The sequence below is a fragment of the Cimex lectularius genome, unplaced genomic scaffold (assembly GCF_000648675.2).
Source record: "Cimex lectularius strain Harlan isolate CLEC.00 unplaced genomic scaffold, Clec_2.1 scaffold151, whole genome shotgun sequence".
Taxonomy (NCBI): domain Eukaryota; kingdom Metazoa; phylum Arthropoda; class Insecta; order Hemiptera; family Cimicidae; genus Cimex; species Cimex lectularius.
In genome coordinates, this window is record NW_019392786.1 from 1,202,481 (window position 1) to 1,225,541 (window position 23,061).

The 23,061-nt window shown below is 34.6% G+C and overlaps 3 protein-coding genes across 7 annotated transcripts; all 3 read left to right on the forward strand.

Moving 5' to 3' along the window:
• Window positions 1-818: 818 nt before the first annotated feature.
• On the forward strand, window positions 819-8,864 carry LOC106662618 (TWiK family of potassium channels protein 7-like). Of its 2 annotated transcripts, none has more exons than XM_014386820.2 (7): window positions 819-1,415; window positions 1,587-1,828; window positions 1,895-2,096; window positions 2,190-2,374; window positions 8,242-8,436; window positions 8,547-8,627; window positions 8,684-8,864. In XM_014386820.2, the coding sequence occupies exons 1-7, from the start codon at window positions 872-874 to the stop codon at window positions 8,765-8,767; spliced, it is 1,533 nt and encodes a 510-aa protein (XP_014242306.1). In that variant the 5' UTR covers window positions 819-871; the 3' UTR covers window positions 8,768-8,864. The 2 variants fall into 2 exon arrangements, with proteins under 2 accessions (XP_014242306.1, XP_014242307.1); XM_014386821.2 differs by having other exon boundaries at window positions 8,590-8,627; window positions 8,684-8,710.
• An 849-nt stretch (window positions 8,865-9,713) lies between these two features.
• LOC106662616 (potassium channel subfamily K member 9-like) lies at window positions 9,714-13,149 on the forward strand. Of its 3 annotated transcripts, XM_014386818.2 has the most exons (8): window positions 9,714-9,880; window positions 9,938-10,560; window positions 10,982-11,226; window positions 11,282-11,432; window positions 11,525-11,706; window positions 12,552-12,746; window positions 12,812-12,892; window positions 12,955-13,149. In XM_014386818.2, exons 2-8 carry the CDS (start codon window positions 10,002-10,004, stop codon window positions 13,105-13,107), a joined length of 1,566 nt encoding a protein of 521 aa, XP_014242304.1. In that variant the 5' UTR covers window positions 9,714-9,880; window positions 9,938-10,001; the 3' UTR covers window positions 13,108-13,149. The 3 variants fall into 3 exon arrangements, 2 of the variants coding, with proteins under 2 accessions (XP_014242304.1, XP_014242305.1); XR_001339928.1 differs by having other exon boundaries at window positions 9,714-10,560; window positions 12,552-12,724; window positions 12,955-13,097; XM_014386819.1 differs by lacking the exon at window positions 12,955-13,149 and having other exon boundaries at window positions 9,714-10,560; window positions 12,552-12,724; window positions 12,812-12,893.
• A 1,697-nt stretch (window positions 13,150-14,846) lies between these two features.
• Window positions 14,847-19,185, forward strand: LOC106662525 (TWiK family of potassium channels protein 18-like). 2 transcript variants are annotated; one of them, XM_014386688.1, is made up of 7 exons: window positions 14,847-15,550; window positions 15,608-15,849; window positions 18,164-18,338; window positions 18,396-18,576; window positions 18,650-18,842; window positions 18,907-18,969; window positions 19,047-19,185. In XM_014386688.1, the coding sequence occupies exons 1-7, from the start codon at window positions 15,001-15,003 to the stop codon at window positions 19,155-19,157; spliced, it is 1,515 nt and encodes a 504-aa protein (XP_014242174.1). In that variant the 5' UTR covers window positions 14,847-15,000; the 3' UTR covers window positions 19,158-19,185. The 2 variants fall into 2 exon arrangements, with proteins under 2 accessions (XP_014242174.1, XP_014242173.1); XM_014386687.2 differs by having other exon boundaries at window positions 14,848-15,550; window positions 18,907-18,987.
• The last annotated feature ends 3,876 nt before the right edge of the window (window positions 19,186-23,061 follow it).

Consider the following 23,061-nt stretch of genomic DNA (forward strand, 5'->3'; position numbering starts at 1 on the left):
CATAAACACGGAGGTTATTGTTAGGGTTATTTATTTAGAAATCGTGAGATGCGGTCTGGTGTGATGTAGGTTTCAGAAAAACATTTTCTTTATCGTGCCAACGTTTCGATCTTTATTGAGATCATCTTCAGGGCTCAAAGTGTTAGTCTTCTGTGTAATTCTTGCGTGTCGTGTCGAGAGTGCCCGAGTTAGGGTTACCCCGGAGCATTGGTCACCATCAGTTTAATTTCTCGGAATATGGCTAGACAGTAAGTTAAGCTAAGTAAGAATATTGTTCCCGCTGCTGAGTGTTGACCCTTCTCTCAGGGAAAAAAATATATAAAATGTAAGTCAGTGCTTACACTGTAAGCTTGTAACATCCCTCACTAAAACTGGCAAACTCACTGCTACACTTAGAGAGGGCTAAACTGAAAGGAGTGATAGGTCTATGTACCAGTCACTGGCATCTGAGAAAATACCTACACAACATGGGCATACTCAATGATGATCCATTTATAGATTATGCAGTGAGGAGGAATAAACAGCCACCTATGTCAATCTTTAAATGCAAATCAACCGCTCAAGAGACCTGTTATGAAAAAAAACACCGATGGAATGGAATTGCAGCATGACAATCAATGACCTAGTTATCTTAAAAGATGGATCGAGTCAATTGCACTGGATTAAGAAACTAGGAAAGTACAATAGGCCAGAAGGTTACATTGCTTTGGAACAAAAACCCCAATTCTAGATCATCATCTGTACATGTATATAAACGAAATAAACTTAATACTAGTTGTCAATGTTGTTGACTTGTAAGATAAAATCATATGTTTTGTTATTTTCCTTATAGTAAAAGTATTTTGATTAGAATTATCATAATAAAACTGACATGGTTGACACATCAGGAAAGTGTTTTAAGTGTTCAAAGAAGACTAACGTTTTGAATCCCGGGTTGATATGTAACAAGTGCAAAAAAGTTTTCCATGGAGAATGTTTGATTCCTCCGCTCGACAGTTTTCAAATGAAAACGCTCGCCGAGGGGGGCTGGTTGTGCAAGAAATGCTTCCGGAACGTGGAAAAGTCAACGCTAAAGGGTACTGCGGCAAAAAGGGAAATAGTCGAGAACCAAAGGCAACTCGATATAATCAAAGAGCTTAAAAGCCTCCTAGAACTGGCGGAGATGAGCTTGGACGACCTGCTCGAGAGACATAACAAGCTGAACAGGATGAACAAATTTTTGAACCAGGAAAATCTCATCCTCGCTAGGCGACTTGCTCATTTAGACGGTAGTTACAAAATGAAAGTGGAATTTTTAGAAAAGATCACACAAAGAAAGGCTCCGACGGTGAAAGTAGATTACATTCAAAATGCTTTAAAAATGGCCAGAGCCCGCGATGAAATGGCGGGGACCGGAGAGGATAATGTTACAAAAGGTATAACCGTATGCGTAACTTTATTTTATTTTTTCAAACAAAATATTTTTTTTAAAATTGTATCCAAATTAATATTTCTCCAATTAGTTAATGTGTCAGTGGAGGTTGGTACAAAAGCTTTGAATTTAATCTAACGAGTATAATGTGCCTGGATTCATCGGTTTTTTTCAGATTTCAACACATTTGCAAAATACGCTGGCCTGAAAAAAAATGAAACATGGGCTTTCATACTACAAGGGAAGATCAAAAAAATGTCAAAATCATGGTTTACTCATTTTGCCCTATTTTTTATTATTATTATTTACACGTGCATAGGGGCCGTTATTTTTCAACTGTTAGAAGGAAATATTCCGCTAGATGAACCGATGGATAAAGCGGCTTTGACAAAAGAGTTCTCGTCCAGATTGGATAACGTATTTTTTCTCAACTTTTATTAATTTTACGATTATTTCCTTCTTTTTATATCGATTTTCTTTCAGAATACTAAAAAGTTCGGGTCATTTAACAGCACCGATCAAACAAACGAATATCAACAGAACGTAATAAAAGATATGCAGGAATTTGAGGCAATCGTCCGTAAACGTCATGCTTACGAATCAAGAATCGAACGAGGACCCGACGAACTTAACTGGGGATTTTATAGCAGCGCATTTTTTTGCTGTACAGTTTACACAACTATAGGTTTTTATTAAATTACAAAATATTATCGTAAGAATACAACTTTTCAATAGAGTTCCTAATCAGAATTTCTGACTTATGCCACCACTATTTTAGGCTATGGATTAATATATCCCATTACACCTTGGGGACAAATCGCTGTCATTATTTATGCGACCATCGGAATTCCGTTGTTCCTCATCACTCTCGCCGATTTTGGGGCACTTTTAACTCGTTCTCTAAAATACATCTGGAATTTTCCCGGCAGAAGGTCCCGCAAGGAAATGGTGGACAACAATGAGGTACTTTTTGAATTATTGCAATAGAAAATATGCAAATTTATTTATGAGAAAAGAACAATGAGAAAAGAAATCTAAATAATATAAGCTAACGTTAAATCGAATTTAGAAAAGAAAACAATGATAAAAATTGGCTTTTTAACACAGCTAACTATTTTAATAAAACTACGAAAGTTATCTGCTCTAAAGCAGAAATTGTAATTGTAGATCTCATAATACCATTAAATTATTTCTGAAAGGACACTTTTTCCCAAGCCACCTTTTTAAGACAAGCAACTATGCTACAACATTATTTTATTCAATAATTATTTAATGCATAGACAATAATTACAAAAAAATTTAACTTGGTGACAGTGTCGAAACGTGCTACAAATAATAATAAAGAGGGAGCGTCGGTAGCCGCAACGGTTTAGGGGTTGACACGGCGTTCTTCTCTGAAAGGTAAGGGTCCCGGGTTCGAAACAGGGGCCCTGCGGCCCGGACAAACTTATGAATGGGCTTTTTTCAAAAACACCGGAACTCTGAGGGTTGATATGACCCCTGGTGTTGCGAATCCTCGTTAAAAAAAAAAACGAAAAAAATATATATACACACAAGAGAAACACAAGACGAGATATCAACAAGAAAAAAGTCGTAATAATTCACTTATGAGCTTCGCAACAGAAACAGGCGTGAAACAAGGTTGCGTTTTAAGTCCCCTGCTGTTTGCCATGTTTATAAATGATCTTGAAGATAGCTTGGAGGGCGGAATCAATATCTTAGGTAAATGCATAACGCTATTAGCATATGCAGATAATATTGTATTATTAGCCTCCGATAAATGTACCTTACAAAAAATGATAAACGAATTAGAAAAATATTGCAACCCGTGGAAACTGTCAGTAAACCTGGCAAAATCAAAAATTATGGTTTTCAGGAATGGAGGCAAATTAGGGAAAAACGAGAATTGGTGGTACGGTGCAAACAAAATTGAGGTAGTGAATTCCTACAAATACCTGGGGGTGATTCTGACATATGGGTCTTCTCTAAGGAAATATTTTGAAGACAAAAAGGCAAAATCAAAATGTGTAATAAACTCATTGAGAAATATATCCCTAAACAATAAAATCCCTATTGCATCTAAAATGATTATATTTAATACTACATGCAGGTCCACCTTGTGTTATGGGGCCCAGGTATGGGGATATAATTACCAAGATATTATAGAAAAAGTGCAAAGATCTTACCTCAAAAGAATTCCAAACCTACCCTCATACCCGCCTAACTATATGCTCTTCCTAGAATTAGAAACTACACCTATTTTCCTATATACACCAAAACTACACCTCAGTTATATAATTAGATGCCTCAAGTTGACCCCTGACAGATACCCACACTACCTATCAACAGAATTATGGGAAAAAAATCTACTCTGCTTTAGGGAATACAGCAAAATTGAAAAGGCACATGGTATTTCTATCCAAGCATTACTCAACTCAAAACAAACACTCAATGATATAATGAAAAAGGTTGAAGCCAATATAAAAAACTCGTACGTAGAGAAAGCGTGTAATTCCTTATATCACCCCCAATTTAAAACCATCCTAAATTGTAATGCTTACCTGCGCACAAACAACAACCTTGAAACAAGCTGGTTTATGAAAATAAGATGTGAATTATTAAATCTAAATATGTACAAATTTGGCCAGATCAATAAGGTATGTTCTTTATGCAATGAAAACGAAGAAGAAAGCATACACATTTCATTGCCCACTGCTCAATTCTCTCTGAATTTAGAATGCTGATGTTTGGAAAGTGCTTTCTAACTAAAGAAGAGTTTCTTGTATACTTACGAGGAGAAAAAGACTGGACCGAACTAGTCGGGTATTGTAGAATGGCATGGAAGTATACAGAGAGGTTAATACAAGAATTTAATTATGATTAAATTTTCATCACACCTGTTTAGCTTAATATTAAAGAACAATTTATTAGAGCAATTTTAATAGCATGTAAAATGACATATATTTATTATTTATGTATTTATTATATTATACTATGTATAACTGTTACATGTTACTACTGTTTAAATTTATTTATTTTATTTTTATTCATTTTATTTTTTTTTTTTGCATGAATTATATCATTAAACTAGTGTTAAGATAAGTTGTTAATTAATACTACATTCTATTCCTTTGTTAAAACATTTATTGCTTATACTATTTATATATACCTCCCCTGACGGTCTTCTGACAATGGGAAAAGCCTGCTTAAACATATATATCCAGATTAAACACATATTGTCAAATAATATAAATAAAGGCAATTTAATATTATTATTATTAATTCACTTATGTCCGTGGCAAACAAAAGTAAGTGTCCGTGTGTCAAACCTCCTGGGAGAAGACTAGCCCATTGCATATTATATGTACATGCATAAATACTTTTTCTTACAATATATACAAAACGAGATAGCTGACTGTCTATATTCAATAAAACAGTCATATTTCATCCAAAAATCGCAACGGGAGTCGAAATATTTTATATTTACGAATGGGCTTTTTTCAAAAACACCGGTACCCCGAGGGTTCAAATAACCTCGTAGTTGAAATACCCTCCTTAAAAATTTTGTTTTGTGTTTTGTTTAAATAATTTTGGATCGACAGGTAGCTATTGGTGTTTAGCTGCTACTAGTTTTTATATTACCTTACTTTATTTTTATATTATAACTCTTTTATGTTATTTTTTACAAGTGTACAGTTAAACCCGGGTAATTTTGCGTAAAAGAAAGCGTGCAATGTTCAATGGCTAACAACTAGATCTCCAGCAGAAAAATATAGTGCAACTACCGCCTTAAAATACGCAATCAAAATATGATATCACAACTTACTCAAAGCACTCCCACTCCAGAGATACATAATGCAGTACTAAGTTCTAAGCACTTCCAAAATAAATGGAACTAACTACCCTTAGTCAATCAACTTGCCTAACTTTTAAGTACAAGAGTAATTTTGCCACCTCAAATATTTCTTTAGTTCGTTATTTAACTGACACACAATACGGTTTCCGCTTATCGCGGAGAGTATCTTAGATTCCTAGGCGAAAAAAAACAAACAAATAAGTCGAAGTTTTCCTGGACAATGAAAAAACGCATTTGACAAAATATGGCACGATGGATTACTTTGAAAATTCAAAGAAGAGCATATATATGTAACGAATCTCACATAAACAGCCAAGTACAATCATGGTATCTCACAGCCCAGGTCAATTACATCTAGGATGTCACAAGGAATTGTCTTGGGCCCTTTACTGTTTATGAGCAACGTTCACGATCTCGCAATCTTAGTTTGCGCCAGGTTTTCAGATGATACAGACGTGATAAGTATGAATTCTGATACGATATTTGTTCAAAATGATCTCTAACTCTATTTGATTAAAACCGTTGAATGCTAGTGTTGCCTCCTGAAAATATCGCCACAATTTCTTCTCTACAAGAAACAGTTCCGACAGTTTGACGTCAATGTCTTCATCTAAGATAGTAGTCGATTGACGGGGTAACAATTTGAACTTATTCCTGTGATTTATGGATATTGAAACTGCAACCAGCATAAGATAAATAAAACACGGATTTGCATTACTTTCACGCTACGCAAAATATCAAACAGTATTCAAACTAGTTTCCAATTTCTTTTGAAGAAAAGTAATTTATGGACTAAGATTTATCGCTTTATTTCTTAACATTTTAAACCTAGCTAGGACCAATGGATCCCTGGTGAATTTCCATTTGTTGTAGGATGAATCACAAGAATAAAAGCAAGTTTAACCATGTGGGAAAACCAAGGCATAGCAGGGTGGGAAATTTTAATCTTCATAAAAGGAGCTACTAAGTTCAAGACGAAAAGAAAATTTTTATTTAGTAGTACATTTCATTAACATTTGTGACATTGAAAATGGGATCCCAATTAAATATGGAACAGGATTCAACGACAGAGAACTGAAATAGGATATAATTTACGACATTCGATGTACCGAGGAGTAAACTTGAAGGATGGAATGCAAACTGTTACAGAGATCATCTTACGAGCAGAATCGGATGGAGTATCAAAGCATTGAAAATTGCTAATACATAAGGATTATTACTGACTTACAGATCGATTAAGGACTGGGAACATGTGTCGGACAGGAAGGCTAATATAGATTAGATATTATTGAGTTTGTATAACTGTGAGCAGAAGGTTTAGGTATATCAAGGTTAAAATCACCAACAAATTGTTGATTTCCCGTCAGATGGTTGTTAATGAATATTCAATTATCATTATTAATCTTTTAATGTTTGTAATCTGTTAATATTTAACTTTTATACAGCTTTTATATACACTCGCAACACTCGTTCTCGCCCTTCTGATCTCTAACCACTCTCTTACAAATCCAGGTTCCTATAACCTCTGGAATTCCCTGCCTAACTCGATTCGCTGTGCCTCAACACTTAAATCCCGTCCTTTTGGCTACCTCCTGTTGCTACAATTTACTACCTATATAGTTAATTTTCCCCATTTTTATTTAATTTAGTACGTTTCATTTATTGGTTTTTGCTATTACATTTAAATGTTTATTTTTATTACAGTTAATTAAGTTTTTAGTTGAGATAAAAAAGTCAATGGCACGAGCGGGATTCGAACCCACCATCTTCGGCTAGATACGCCGCTGCCACTTGAGCTATCGTGACCTCAATCCAACTTCCCATCTCAACCCCACCTTTTGAATTTTCCCTCCTTTTTTGCCATTTTTCATATGTCGTGTAATCGGATTGGATTCTCGAGGACAAATGAAATGACCACGGAGAGCTTTAGTGAAGTATACTTCATTTTAAATAATTAAATTCTCTAATTTCGTGGTCCGCTTGACCGATTAATATAATTAATTAAGGTTTTAGTTGAGATAAAAAAGTCAATGGCACGAGCGGGATTCGAATTTGTCGGAATTCGAACATTTCATTTGTCGTCGAGAATCCAATCCGATTACACGACATTTGAAAAATGGCAAAAAGGAGGGAAAATTCAAAAGGTGGCGTTGAGATGGGAAGTTGGTGTCCGAGTGGATCGAGGTCACTATAGCTCAAGCGTTAGAGCAGCGGCGTATCAAGCCGAAGATCGTGGGTTCGAATCCCGCTCGTGCCATTGACTTTTTTATCTCAACTAAAAACCTTAATTAATTGTAATATATTAATTGGTCAAGCGGACCACGAAATTAGTGAATTTAATGAGTTTATTTATATAATCATTTTGATATGAATTGTGCCAAATTTTGTACTTTTTGTTATTCAAGGCGTCTAAAGCCCTATATTTAATTTATTTTCTTCTTATTCTTTATCTTTCGATTTTATTTTTACACAAATTTCACTTTTCAACAGTCATCGTTTGCCTTGTAAAAAGGGAACGTTTATGTAGACAGTTTAAAAGTGAACGGCTGCGGCACCCAAGTATCATTAAGCAGCAAAAATAGACATTGTTTCATCTTGCCAACCGAAAGAATAAATTAAAACTCGCATTGTAGCAAAAGTACTTACAAACAGATGTAATTAATGAGGATCTATTTATTAGACAGTTAATCTGTTTATATTCCTCTATAAACTCAAGTAATTTTCTATGTTCCCTGCTGGCTTTGTTTGGTGGATACAAACTGCACTAGTAGCTGGCTGGTATAGTGATAAATGTAGAAAATGGAAATTTTCAGAAGTTTTTTTAAAACTAATTTTGTCATAATTATAGTTCATTTTCTATTTTAATTACTAATACACAAAAATTCTATTTTCCTTGTTTTATTAAAAATAGTATTGGAAACTATTTTTATTTTTTATATAAAATAGATATTTTTTATTTTAATTATTGTTTTAGCAAGAAAAACAAATGGAAAGTATAAACACATCTGCCGACAAAGTGCCCATAGTTGTAGCTATGTCAGTCCTGCTAATTTACCTCGTCGTTGGTGCTATCTTTTTCGCAGTTGGGGAACCTTGGTCATATTTTGATTCCATGTATTTCCTATTCATTTCAGTCACTACCGTCGGATATGGTGACTTCGTTCCACAAGTAACGTAACTTAAGTAACATAACTGAAATTCATGTTTATCCAGGCTGCAAAACATTCTTTTTCTTCAATTATAGCCATTACCATGTGGTATTTTATTTTTATTTTACAGGTGAATTGGTATTTATTTTTATACATGATTTACCTGTACTTAGGCCTAGCAATTGCAACTATGGCTTTGAACGTCGTTCGGGTAACCAAGAACATTTCCTGCCAGCCCATATATTTGTTAAAAAAACATTTTTTTAGGAAACAATGATTCATACCATGGATAAAACTAGTGCCAAATTTGGACACACACTGGATATTTACATTGATGAAATGAATATGTAGATTAGAAAAGAGTGTTAACCAAGACCGAGTTGAAACCTGAACAATCTGTTCCAATTTGATAAAAATTAAAAATACAGATACAAATATTCTCCCCTTATATTATATTTATTATTCTCTCTATTCTATCTATTCTAAAAGGTAGGTGTTTGGTGATGAAGGGTTTAATGAAAGAATATTAAGCAGGAATTAATATAAATGTATTTTAAATTGTTTAAATTGTTCAAATATAATACTATGGATTGGGGTGTAACTATCAGCGACTATCAGCGGTTAGAAAGAATTATACTTATTTATTTAGGGATTGACAGTTATATAAAACTTGAGGGTTTAGCTGAGAAGAGAGTGATGTCACACCACTGGCCGGAGGGTGCAAAACAAATGGTCAGATCTACTTTTTCGGCTAGAGCTCAATTCCTAGATTGTGGTGGGAAACATGGATCCAGCCAATGAAACAGTTTATTTTAAAAAAACTGGAATATTCATCTCCCAAGAGACAGTGTACTTTCATTTCTCACGCTGAATAAAAATCTTTTCCACACCTCCCTTTCCTTGAGCCCTTTCTCCTTTTAGGGCTGGGACTCACTCGAACTGGGTGGGGCCAAAGTCTGATACGAGGAGGGAAACGAATTTTGTAAAAACCTATATTCTCTGAATAAAAGAATTTATTAGGTCGTTTAAACAGAATGTCAAGCCTATTTCATTACACTACATAAGTTTGGCCAATCAAAAACAAACTTGTTTTTATTTAAAAAAAAGCTAACAACATATGTATGTAATGAATGTTATTTCAAGAACATAGCATTATTTTAAAAAAAACTTATTAATAGAGTTATCTTCTCAGATCGGATTCACATTGGCTTCAGTATTTTACGTTGAAATGTTTAAAAATGAAAATAATACTTGTATTGCCAACCTGGATGTGATTGGTTTCCAGTTTAGAAGATCAAACCTTTAAATTGTTTTAAAAAAATGTTGATAAAAATAAGTTGAATACTTGGCGGCAGAAACCTACTTGAACAGAAGGTCTAGATAACACAGGTGACTCAAAAATCGAAAAACTCTAGCTTTGTTTACAATTTAAAAAAATCTCACTGTATCAATTTGTTTCAAGAGGTAATGAAATCATATGATTTGAACCAATTATTATTTTCAACATCTTTAAAATTTTAGAGGGATTCGAAATAATAATGTGAAATTGCTTATTTCTTAAATAAGGGTACTTACTGAGTGCGAAATGGTCGACTTTAAGGGAAGGTGCGGAAAATGCAGGAGAAACACTACAGCAATTAATCCCGGATTGGTGTGCGCCAGCTGCCATTTGGCTTTTCACGCAGACTGTCACTTACCCCCTATGACAATACGTGAGTTGAAAACGGTAGCTATCACGGATCCTCAATGGGTGTGCAAAAAATGCCAAAAGGATCGAAAGGACATCCCGGTGATTATGCGACCAAAAGATGACCTCATCGATCTTTCGATGAGGATGGACATGATAATCGAAGTGCGGGAGTTGCTAGAGCTGGCAGAACTGGCCTTAGACCAACTACAGGAGAAACATGATAATTTAGTCAAACTGAACAAATTTCTGCAGCATGAGAACCTGATACTAACAAAGCGGCTGAACAGGCTGGACGAAGCGTACAAATTTAAGGTCGAATTGCTTGATCAAATGACCAAACACAAAGCCACTCTCAAAGCAGAGGAAGCGGAAAAATTAAAATATGAAGATAAAAAAGAACCTACTGAAAAAAAAGATTTAGAAGAGAAGAAAGAAGAAGAACTTGTTACAAAAGGTATGTAAATCAATCTTTTTGTCTCTACGTATTTTCAATATGATTATTTGTTAAGTGCAAAATTGTAATAAATGGGAATTCCAATCCCTTAGTAATATTACAGTAAAAAAATAAAACTATTATACAGCGATAAATTATGCAGAACGACGTTCTAAATCTTTCATTCAATGTAGGCGATAATTTATCATTTAAGCCAGAAAATGAAATTTATTTTCGCATTAATATATCAAGATTTTTTAGTGCTTATCAATTATCTTTTTTGTAGTGGGGCATTTATGGAGTTTCTATAACGTTTATAATTATTTCGAAAAATATCATTTTTAATTATTATTTTTACTTGGTTATCCTCTATACGTTATAACGTTAAAAATAATTACTTAAAAGTATTTATGTTATATTAACAAAGTATTTTCAATTTCAGATTTTACTACATTTGCTAAGTATGCAGGTCTTAACAAAAGTGAACGGGCTGCTTTTACTATGCAAGGGCATTTGAAAAAACTTTCCAAAACATGGTTTACCCACCTGTGCCTGTTTCTCTGCGTTATTATATACACTTGTGTTGGAGGACTCATTTTCCATTTATTAGAAAAGGACAAGGATTTGAGTGCAACTCCACACGGTAAAGAACAGTTGATCACGGAATACTCTTCTTTATTAGCAGGGGTATTGGTCTAACGTTGAGGGTTTAAAGAGTTGAAATTATAGACTGTCTTTTCAGGATTCGGACAAAAATGTAACGTTGAAAAAGTTCGAAGGAGACGTGCGATCCTTGCTTGTATGGGAAGCCAAACTGCAACGAGGAGAAGATGAACTTAAATGGGGATATTTTGCGAGTGTTTTTTTCTGCGGGACCGTTTATACAACCATAGGTTTCTATTATTACAAAATATAGTAAGAAATACATTGGCTTTATGAAAACGTTTGTCAAGTAACGGATGTTTATATTTTTTTCTTATTCCAGGTTACGGCCATATGTACCCAGAAACAGTTTTTGGGAAAATAACGGTGATCATATATGCAACGATAGGAATTCCTCTCTTTTTACTCGCCCTCGCTGATTTCGGTACTGCTCTTACTCGCTGGATAAAAGGCATGTGGAATATACTATTGCGGTACAATTGCAGTAAATGTTGTAAGAAAAAGGTGACAACAAATTTTTAACTTTATTACTTGTATTTTTAATGGTATTTTTATGTCTGTACACAGTATCAACAATTTCAGACACGCTTTTAAACGAATTCATTGGTCGATATAAATTTGAATTTTGAAACGTGAAATAAAAATAAATTAAATTTTCTAATCTATTCTAATAACAATAATCGGTCAAAAAAGTAGTTGTAGTTATAGAATCAATATAAATCATAATAACAAATTAAACCTTGCATTTGAACTGTCTGACTCTAAACAAAACAAATTCAAAGCTTTTAATCCTAACACTATTTATTATTTAAACAAATTGTGTTAATTTCATAAAATAAATGCACAATTTATTATAAAAGAAAATATTTTAACATAAGATTTTATATTTGGCCTAATGTAATAAATTTTAAAGTTATTTTTGCTCAATTACTATGTCATTTTCAGCCAAATTTTAGTAAAGTTTTTTTACATTTATTATATAATTACATTAATATATTTGGGACTGAGATTGAACTCTATTAGTAGTTCAATTAATTATTCTTTTTATTTAAGGTCTTAGTTGAGACGAAATGTTAAATTAGTTGTTACTATCACGGGTGGGATTCGAACCCAAGACATTCGGTTCAATATGCCGCTGCTCTGACCATTTGAGCTATCGTGACTGTGGTTTGAGCAGCGGCGTATCTAGCCGAAGGTCTTGGGCATTAACTTTTTCATTTCAACCAAGACCTTAGATAAAAATAATAATTAATTGAAATAATTAATATGCCCAATTATGACCGCTAAACATACATAGATCAATCTATCATTACTGTTACTATATTTTGAATAATAGCTTATTTGTGTAGCTTAGCGACAGTGAGGAAAGACCAGTTAATAAAGACGTTAATTTGCCTGTAACGGTAGCGCTAGTGATAGAACTAATTTATTTAGTAATTGGTTCGGTTCTATTCCACTTCTGGGAAGGATGGTCATTCCTCGATTCTTTCTACTTTGTGTTCGAGTCTATGGCAACCATTGGGTACGGAGATTTTGTCCCCAAAGTAATACTACCCGAAAATATTACTTTAAATGATTACAGCATTGCTCTAAAATTAATTCTTTTCAGAATCAAGTCTACTTAATATTTACCATGTTTTACATACTTATTGGTCTGGCGTTAAGTTCTATGACAATTAACGTCGTGAGGGTGAGGAAAAAACGAGGCTCGAAACCTTTATGCCTTTTTTTATTTTTATTGTCATTCAACAGGAAAAAATGGTGGAGACTATGAACAAAACGAGCGCCAAAATTGGGCAGACGCTCGAAACGTATGTGGACGAATTGAGCACGGAAATTTCCAGAACTGAAAGCTTGGGATTAACTGAAGAAAATAGGAGGTGGAGAAGGTCAACTGCCAAGTAGTTACGTGATTTCCAGAGTTCAATAATAATATTAATAATTTAATTGTTTCTTTTTTAAATAATTTATGTTAACATAACTAGTTAAAACCGTTTACTTATCAACAACTTCACCAAGTTAATTTATGTTAAACTGATAGATACTTGAACACTTTATTTAGTCTTTATCACTTTTACGTGTTCAATTGTTACTCGAGCTTGTTCCAAATTACGCCATCTTTAGTAAGGAACAAATTTTCATGTAAAAGTAGAAATATACGAATACATAAATAAAAAAAATAAGGCTTGAAAAACTGGTTTAAAAAAAGTAAATTTATACATTTGTTTATCCCATACCTATCTTCATGTCGTGAGAAGGCTATTTTTTTTTTTTTTTTTTTAAAGAAAAGCTTTTCAGGAATATAATTTGTTTTAAAATATTTGTTAATTAGAAAAATGAGATTTAATTGTATTAATTTTTTATTTCAACTTTCTTTTAAATTCAGAACTTACGGTAAATCGACACAAATTCAATAACCGTTTGGTTATTTAAAGATTATTCTATTTGCTGTAGAATAAAATGAGGATATGTGAGAGTAAAAGCAGTACATTTTGTATCTTCCTTGTACGCTCGAGAATTCCTCCAAACGAAAGCTAAAGAAGTGCAAAATGGTGAAGACAGAGGCTAGAATCTGCTAAGGGAAAGAAAACTACGTAGGGCCCCCCTCTGGGTAGATTTGCAAAAGGTGGGTGCTACCAAAAGTGTAGTCCCTGGTCAGTGGTTGACACGAGTACGGAGTAGTTGAGTGACCCTGGTCAGTTGGACACAGAGTTAGTCACTGGCCAGGGCCCAGTGGTGAGTTAGAAGTTGGATTTTCAATGCGTCAGTTCTTAGTTTGTAAAACTGACGAGTGGGCTAGACTGTTGTTAACTTTTTATGGAGAGGGCGAGGTTTAAAGGGAAAGTGCCTGGCTTCGGCTTAGATAAAGATTTCAAAACAGTTAATATAAGTTTTTTGAATGTGAAGACCTGCATTCCTTTATTAGCCCAATGACGGTTTCGTAAGAAAAGCCAATCCTGACGAACCATCTTCCCTCGGAGACATCCGTCTCTCTCTCTCTCTCTCTCTCTCTCTCTCTCTCTCTCTCTCTCTCTCGTACATCCACATATTAACCTACCTATCTAATCTATCTCTATTTTTGTTCTCCTTGAATCCTTCGGGCGCTCTTTCTTTCTTACACTTTATCTATTTCAATATCGGTATATTTCATTGTCAATCATCACATTTTTTATTAGAGTCGTTAGTAACATTTTTCTGTGATGATGATGCGTTTGCTCTTTACTCTTCTTACCATATACATTTAAGTTTTGTATTTAACCTATTTCACTTGCGGTGTTTTTGTGCACTGTACAAGTTGGACATCCATAAATTTTTAGATAGAAATTTACTCCAAAACATTTCTCTCTCTCTCTCTTTCTCTCTCTCTCTCACTCATTACATTTAAGCATTTTTGTGTATAATTTAATAGGTTTGAGCGACACTTTTTGTTCCTTTAGTTTGTCTAGACCTGGTTATTAGTAATAAATATAAAGAAAAACATTGCTGTGGCAAAAATTCTAGGAACCAATAAGCTTGAGGGGCTCCAACGTTTTAGGCGATGATACTGTGCTCATTACGGTAATGAAAAGATACCGGGTTCGAATCCAATGGCCCTACGCTCGAACCCGGCATATTTACATTTTTTTCAAAATCTGAATTAATAAGCATCTGTTCGATTTAGTACGTTTCATATCTATGTAAGGAATGCATGTTGACTTATTGAAAAAAAAAGCAAAATAGTGTCTTATATGTATTAATGTATTTGGGTTATCTTGTTATCCTTGTATTCTCATCTGCGTGGTTCACCGTGAATTCGTAATGTTGTCTTTCAAAGGTTCATGTTCCGTATGTAAACAAACTTTGACTGTTTTCGCTCCGGGTTTCGTCTGTTACGATTGTGAAAAGTTTTTCCATGGAAATTGCCTCACACCACCGCTTACTATCGAGGAGATGAATGCAGTCGTTGTAAAGACACGACAATGGCTTTGCGCACCTTGCAAAGCCATCAGGGGTAAAGAATTCGTTGAAGTGTTAAGACCGGACAAGGAGGCTAGAGAAATTAAAAAAAAGATCGAGGCGATTAACGAAATCCGTGATCTATTGACTCGTATAGAAGAAGTATTAGACGACACGACGAATCAATGTGAAAAACTGACGGAACAGGCTAAAACCCTGCAGAGGAAGAACTTGGATCTCAGAATGCGCATGCTTACATACACCAAAGGGCAAAGAATGACAGTTTTTCGTATCAACCCCGATGATAAAATTGCCAGGGAACGATGGTTATTTACACACAAAAAGCTGAATAAAGCGGTGGACCCCAATGAAAAGTCAGATTTGATCACCGCCCATGAAAATATCCTGAAAGGTCGAAAACAAAATCCATAAAATGCCATTTCCATTTCTAATAATGATTGTAATTTAGAGATCAAGAAAGAAACGTTCAAGAACAAACTAAAAACAAGCGAAAAATTAATGCTTTACCTTCAAGAGTCTCTTTCAAGCGTTTCCAAGGGAGGGTTCATCCAACTCGTACTCATAATTCTAATTACGCTGTACACCTTACTTGGAGCCTTCGTTTTCATGCTAGTCGAAGGCATATATGAAAAACAGCTACTGCACGAAATCTTTGATCGCAGGATGGCCATCATAGAAAAGATGGCTCAGGTAATAAAGCATTACATTCTACTGATGTAAACGAGTTGATTTAAATTTTTGGCGAGTTATCGGGGTAAAATTCTCCGATTTAACTGCAAATTAAACATGTGAATTTTGCATAAACAGTCGTTATATTTAAAAATCTTTCTAACTAAAGGAAATTTGACATTTTATAAAGGATGGATATATTTTCAATTTTGCTGGGCTTGCCTTTACCCAAGCTCATTTCAAAACATCTGTATACTTTTACATAGCAATATTTGTAAAATCCCTTTATGAGTCATTCTTCTGGTCTTAAAAATCCTGCCATTACTGTACTAGATTTATCTCCAAAAAAATCAGTGAGAGAGAGAGAGAGAGAGAGAGAGAGAGAGAGAGAGAGAGAGAGAGACTATCGATTGACATCGCATCTCAGTAATCGCCAATTAAACCTTCTTCGTTATAATTAATTAAGGTTTTTAGTTGAGACGAAAAAAAGTTAATGGCACGAGCGGGATTCGAACCGACGATCTTCGGCTAGATACGCCGCTGCTCTACCACTTGAGCTATCGTGACCTCATAAGGGAAAACTCATAAGGTGGGGTTGAGATAGGAAGTTGATGTCCGAGTGGATGGAGGTCACGATAGCTCAAGTGGTAGAGCAGCGGCGTATCTAGCCGAAGATCGTGGGTTCGAATCCCGCTCGTGCCATTAACTTTTTTTCATCTCAACTAAAAACCTTAATTAATTGTAATGTATTAATTGGTCATGCGGACCACGAAATTAGTGAATTTAATGAATTTAAATTAAGTATACTTCACTAAAACTCTCCGTGGCCATTTCATTTGTCGTCGAGAATCCAATCCGATTACACGACATTTGAAAAATGGCAAAAAGGAGGGAAAACTCATAAGGTGAGGTTGAGATGGGAAGTTGATGTCCAGGTGGATCGAGGTCACGATAGCTCAAGTGGTAGAGCAGCGGCGTATCAAGCCGAAGATCGTGGGTTCGAATCCCGCTCGTGCCATTAACTTTTTTTCATCTCAACTAAAAACCTTAATTAATTGCAATGTATTAATTGGTCAAGTGGACCACGGAAGAATTAGTGAATTTAACTTCTTCGTTATGCTTACTGCGTTTTACCAGATCCAAATCTTTGCTAAGGGCTGACGCGTGTTTCTTTGGGTTTTGGCTTTCCCTCTACCAGGTGTAGGATCTCAACCTGCGTTGATTGTTTTATCAACACCACGTTGCGCTGTATATCTTGGGACACAAAGGTAATTTTGTAGTTGTCCTTGTAGTTTGACCAAGGAAGGACCAAACAGCTTTGGGACATTATGTTACATAATGTTAGTACAACAATGTTAGTTCTACCGATTTCGTAATGCACTATCCTTTAGTGCCACCTGGCGGTCCAGTAGATGGCTATTCTTTTATGAGTAATACCCCCGCTCAGGTTTAATAGCAACAGTCTCCGCCTGGAAGATAGTGGCATATTGCTAAAAGTTATTATGAATTATAGTCATTAGTTTATTGCCGTAGATAACAGCTCCCGACACACATTCGGTTTTACGGTCATCTAGCCACCCGATATCGTCGGGATGCCTGGGATCCCCTTTTTCAAATTTTGCTCTATTGGATATTTTAATTTGGAATTTTTTATCAAATCTGAATTTTGGGATTATGATGCCTCAGGTATCGTAGACAAGGTTCTAGTCTTAAGTTCCTCCTTAAGCTTTAAATGTAGCTTTTTATGTTGGTAGGTTACTGGAGACTATACTGGCCTCTTTATTATCTTATCAAAATCAGGTACTATATTTATTTATGATCAGAAGAGCATTTCAGCTCTCTTTTAATTGGAAATATTTTAAGTGAACTAAGTTTTATATTTCTTTTCATATGTAATTTTAAAATTGTTCTGTTTCAAAAATGTCGTTTTGTTTTTGTTTTTAGTTGTTAATTGAACCCAAGTTGTAGCTGTTTTTGTATACTGGGTTTTATTATTTGTACGTTGAAATGTTTGTTTGTATGTCTGATCCTTATTAATTTTACATCTGCCATTTTCTGTGGGTGGTTTGAGTCAACACGTATGAAGTGTATATCAGAAATTTTTATTATTTAAACAAACTTAAACAAAGGGCTTATTCCTTCTTCAAAACACTAGATCTTTTATTTGTATTTATTAATTATTTGTATTTAAATAAACTATATCAATTCTACTATAACTTTAACAGATATTTGTTTTTATAGTCTACAATACCAAAATAAATACGACCAAAATCTTAGTAGTTTTAAATTTTGTTTTTAATATCTATTTTTCGTCTGTTTAACTTTTTAAAACCAGAATCATAAAAACGGAGGAGGCGCGGCTGCATCGTCTCAGACAGAATTGGAATCATATTACGATTTTTTATGGGAATATTACAATATCAACAACAAACTGCTCCAGCCCGGAGATGTTCCGAATTGGAATTATTTGGGATCAGTCTTCTTCTGCGGAATAACCTACACTACTATCGGTACTGATGATATTATAAAACAACTTTACAAACTAATTAATTGTTAATTTGTCTAAGGATTCGGTTACTTTGTCCCGGTAACTGTTATTGGCAAAATTATAACTGTGCTTTATATTTTGTTTGGTATACCTCTTTTCCTGATACTCATGGCAACGTTGGGCACAGCGATGTACAATATGTTAAGATTGCAGTGGAAATGGTTTAAAACGGTTCTTAATTGCAAATGTTGTGGGAAAAAGTGTGTTACATAAAATGCCTCTTGAGTTGTTCTCTACCGATACTGTACTAATTGCAATACGATACATTTATAGAGATAAAAAATCTATAGACTCCGTAGAGGAAGACGTTCATGATGTTCCGATACTTCTGGTCATTCTTGTGGAAATGGTCTACCTTATCATTGGAGGAATCATATTCACATTTATAGAGGCGTGGACCTTTACGGAATCACTTTACTTCGTTTTTATATCAATGACTGTTGGGTTTGGTGACTACATTCCGAGCGTATGGTTTTTTTTTACTTTATATTAATTTATAAAGATACACAAGATAGATTTTTATATTTTAGAAAATCGGCTACATGATGGCTTTATTTGCTTACATTGTACTTGGTCTAGCACTTACAAGCATGGTAATATCTACTATAAGTGTAAGTTGATTACATTTCAACATGGAAAACAGAAAACGTTATGCATAATTTTGTTGCAGTTTAAAATAGTCTCAAGCTTCGAAAAGGCAACGCACAAATTGGGTACGAGTATCGAGCGCTACCTTCATGACCAGTATATGAAAGAAGCAATGGGAGATGATACAAAATAAAACACAAATACATTTATATACAATATCATAATCTCATCTTAATCTTTTTATTAATATCCAAAAAATATCCAGTAATGTTTCCTTAAACGCAAGTGGTATACATAAAATATGTTACATATTTTCCATTATTCCATTATTTATTTGCATCGCAGGTTTTGATTTTTCAAATATTTGTTTATTATTCAGAAATCGTGAGATGCGGTCTGGTGTGATGTAGGTTTCAGAAAAACATTTTCTTTATCTTCTTATCTTTTATATCTCTTTATCTTTTCTGAAACCTACATCACCCCAGACCGCATCTCACGATTTCTGAATAATCGTCTACTAACGGTCACTAATCACCACACATATTTAAGTTTACCAACTTTGACAAATTTCTTACTAGCCCAGTTTTCTTTTTCTAAATAAAACCATTGGTCAATGATTAACCATAAAAAGTGGTTCTTCCATCTCTCTATAACAATTGTGGAAAGGCAAATAAAAGAAAGACGGACTATTTATTACACGAAACGTAGATGGCTGTAGACTTCTCACACATTTTCCTGTGCTATTGCAGATTTGTATGCAGGCACTTATGACCCAACGAATAAAAGGCTGTCAGCATGTATTCAACACACAATAATGGTATTAGGTATAAGACCTTTATTCCGCTGGTAGCATGGTTCCAGTTGGCACAATAGCAGTCAAAACAAATATTGATACTGAGGCACCTACGCTCAAATCATAGGATGTGTATTGCATATCTTCACAAAGTAGATAAAAGAAAACATCTAACTCTTACACCTGGGGGTCATAGGAAGATCGACACCATGTAATATCCCAGTGCACAAGGTATGTAAAAAAGAAGGAAAATTGTACCTAGATTGGCGGAAAAAACAGTAAAATTCCTACACTGTCCACCATACAGACGTTATTGTCTACCTCTACGTTACATTACTGAGGCTGGGCTTCAAATTTGAAATAAAAGAACGAAGGACGAAATCACGAATAAAAAAATTAAACTCTCAGAACTTTCTCATGTTTTTGAGCGATGAATTGAACGTTTTCTGCATTTTCGAATCCTGTCAGATTTACCCCATTTATAGAGTTTTGCAGAGGCCAGAATAAATCTGAAGGAGTAAGGTCAGGCAGGTCAGGCGAATACGGTGAGTGTGGTAGCACATCTCGGAGAAGCTCCTGGTGGAAAATAATCCTCTTACCATTAGCCAAAATAGTTCGTTTCTGTTCAATTGCTGATTTTAATGGCTCTCATTGTGCGCAGTATATAGAAAAAACAACGTTTTAATTGGGAGGAAGAAGCTCATAATAATAAAGCACCTTCTTACATTTCTTTCAAATGCACAAACTTAGCTTTTTTGGACGTGATCCGGGTTTTCAAGTTGCTAACGGTGAGTCGCTGCGTTTTTTTCAGATTTTTTGTCTCTAAACATTGATGTAAACAATCCAGTTGTTATCAAGAAAAAGAACACCAAAAAACAGACTAATAAAAAAACCTTAACCTAATCTCTTTTCAGAGTATAAAAGTTAATTAAAATTAATTACAAATTGATGTGTGTGTTTTTTAAGCAATTCATTTCAACTTGCATCCAATACGATTTTTTTTCATTACAGTACAATTAATTAAGGTTTTTAGTTGAGATAAAAACGTCAATGGCACGAGCGGGATTCGAACCCACGATCTTCGGCTTGATACGCCGCTGCTCTACCACTTGAGCTATTGTGACCTCGAACCACTCGGACACCAACTTCCCATCTCAAGCGCACCTTTGAAGGAAAATGTGTGTTTGCCAATGTGCCTGGTTTAGTCAATTGCTGTGATTAATAACGTGTAAATAGATGTTAAGTCCTTATCTGTTAGTTGATTTATTGTGTGTAGTATGCACTTGAATATTGTTATTTTCTTTTTTATTTATTGAACTCATGTACTTATCTATTGTTGAGTTTAATACCTTACCATTTAATACCATAATTATTGTTTTGCGTAATGCCTCGGGTTTTTAAATATATTTTTCCTCTAAACTATTTTATGCTTAATATATATTTTAAGATAAATTGATTCTTATATTTAATGCAGACTAGGTGAAACGGTGCAATAATGTCCTGCAGCAAACTGAATACGACTATGTAAATAAATAGTATAACTCAAAATGTATACGCAATGTCATACATACATGCAAACACAAAAATGATAGTGGCCAAATTCATCTCATGAAAAGATTTTCCTTTGCAGATTACAGCTGGCTCTTTCGAGGCCTCATACAACATATGCCTCAACAATTAATTAAGGTTTTCAGTTGAGATAAAAAAGTCAATGTCACGAGCGGGATTCGAACCCACGATCTTCGGCTTGATACGCCGCTGCTCTACCACTTGAGCTATCGTGACCTCGATCCACTCGGACATCAGCTTCCCATCTCAACCACACCTTTTTGAATTTTCCCTCCTTTTTGCCATCTTTCAATTAAACTAGTGCATTGAATATGCCTCAACTTTGTGCATCTCCAAATACGCAATTATAAAGATATATTCCTTATTTTTTCCATGACTTGACAAACTTGTTTTTAGGCGGTCTGGAATACTACATTACTTCGTCACCCTATAGTTAGAAAACATGTTTTAGTATATTATACAGTCGGACTATTTCTCCACTCCACTGCCGATTTTATGAGTGATTCTTATTGAAAAAAAAGGCTTTACACATAAAATGAGTACCTTGTCAAACTCAACCTTTACATAAGGATCCCTCACAGCCTCTTTTGCATGCTGGTCTGCTACTCATTGTCCTTCAATATCTACATGCACTTTTATCCATACTATTTCGAAAAATAATTCATGTTGTTTTCTAATAGTTTCAATTAAATATCTCACTTCAGTAATCATCGGAAAATTATTATTCAGGTCCATGAGCATTCATTGTGATGCAATTATCCGTGTAAATATATGTGCAACGTTTTATGATATTGTAATTGAATTTGTGGTTAAGCATTGTAAACCTACGCTTCCCAGATTGGGGTTTCCAGCGATATGAAACCATTAATCCCGACAACGCTATTTTATCCGTAAAATTTCTTCCTCCCTTCTTTCACCCCTAACTACATGATCTACCTTGAGACCTCAGTTGAACTCTTGTTTCAATTTACATTAAATTTACATACTTCCTATGTCTGCAGGGTCCCTCCTCAGGGTAACCTTCCTAACCAACGCTTTCCCAGGAATACTCCACTCCGAAATCGTAAGGTCGAAAATATCAGACAATTATAAAGTGTGGCAACATTTACAGGCAAAATTGATCAAAATATCCGCATCTCCCACACAGTGAAATGTCTCTCTTATACTCAAAATTCTTCTAGGTTTTTGCTATATAAGGATCTTAGTATTAATCAGCTATTCTTGAATATAGCGTGAAGTTGTAAAATTTCATCCGTTCCGCTAGCTCGCTGATTTTTCAAAGTTAGTTGCGAGTTACTTTACGTTAATTATAATCCCACAAGAGTTACGATAAGTGCACTCTGCTCAACAGGCAGGCTCGAGAAGATTGTTTTCAGTTTTTAGCAGAATGCCCAATGTACTTTTTAGTTATGTGCAAATTTTTTCTCTTGGTTTATCTAATAAAGTGGTTTTTTTTCATTAGATCATTGTAAACTTTTTAGGATTGACGTTTTGAACTTGAAGAGGCGTATTCAAATTTTTATACGCGACCGAGGCATTGCCTACCTGATTTTCCCTTTTTCTCCATAAGTAAACATAGTGAGTGTGGATTCGTCTTTTTTATTACCTTTTGCTGGATGTGGCGAAACGATAACTGCATGTGGCACATCAATAATCTTACAATTTATTAATTTCATTGATCGTTTCGTCTTCATTGATTACTTGCTGTTTTCTAAGATCAATCCTGATACATTAG

Bases quoted from the DNA above. Each gene is read 5' to 3' on its own strand.
- LOC106662618 (XM_014386820.2), top strand. From the start codon at position 872: ATGGTTGACACATCAGGAAAGTGTTTTAAGTGTTCAAAGAAGACTAAC. The intron at 1,416-1,586 runs GTATAACCGTAT...GGTTTTTTTCAG, and splicing joins AGAGGATAATGTTACAAAAG to ATTTCAACACATTTGCAAAA. The intron at 2,097-2,189 runs GTTTTTATTAAA...CCACTATTTTAG, and splicing joins TACAGTTTACACAACTATAG to GCTATGGATTAATATATCCC.
- LOC106662616 (XM_014386818.2), top strand. From the start codon at position 10,002: ATGGTCGACTTTAAGGGAAGGTGCGGAAAATGCAGGAGAAACACTACA. The intron at 11,433-11,524 runs GTTTCTATTATT...TTCTTATTCCAG, and splicing joins GACCGTTTATACAACCATAG to GTTACGGCCATATGTACCCA. The intron at 12,747-12,811 runs GTAATACTACCC...AATTCTTTTCAG, and splicing joins ACGGAGATTTTGTCCCCAAA to AATCAAGTCTACTTAATATT.
- LOC106662525 (XM_014386687.2), top strand. From the start codon at position 15,001: ATGTTGTCTTTCAAAGGTTCATGTTCCGTATGTAAACAAACTTTGACT. The intron at 15,850-18,163 runs GTAATAAAGCAT...TTTTAAAACCAG, and splicing joins TCATAGAAAAGATGGCTCAG to AATCATAAAAACGGAGGAGG. The intron at 18,577-18,649 runs GTGTGTTACATA...ATACATTTATAG, and splicing joins TGCAAATGTTGTGGGAAAAA to AGATAAAAAATCTATAGACT.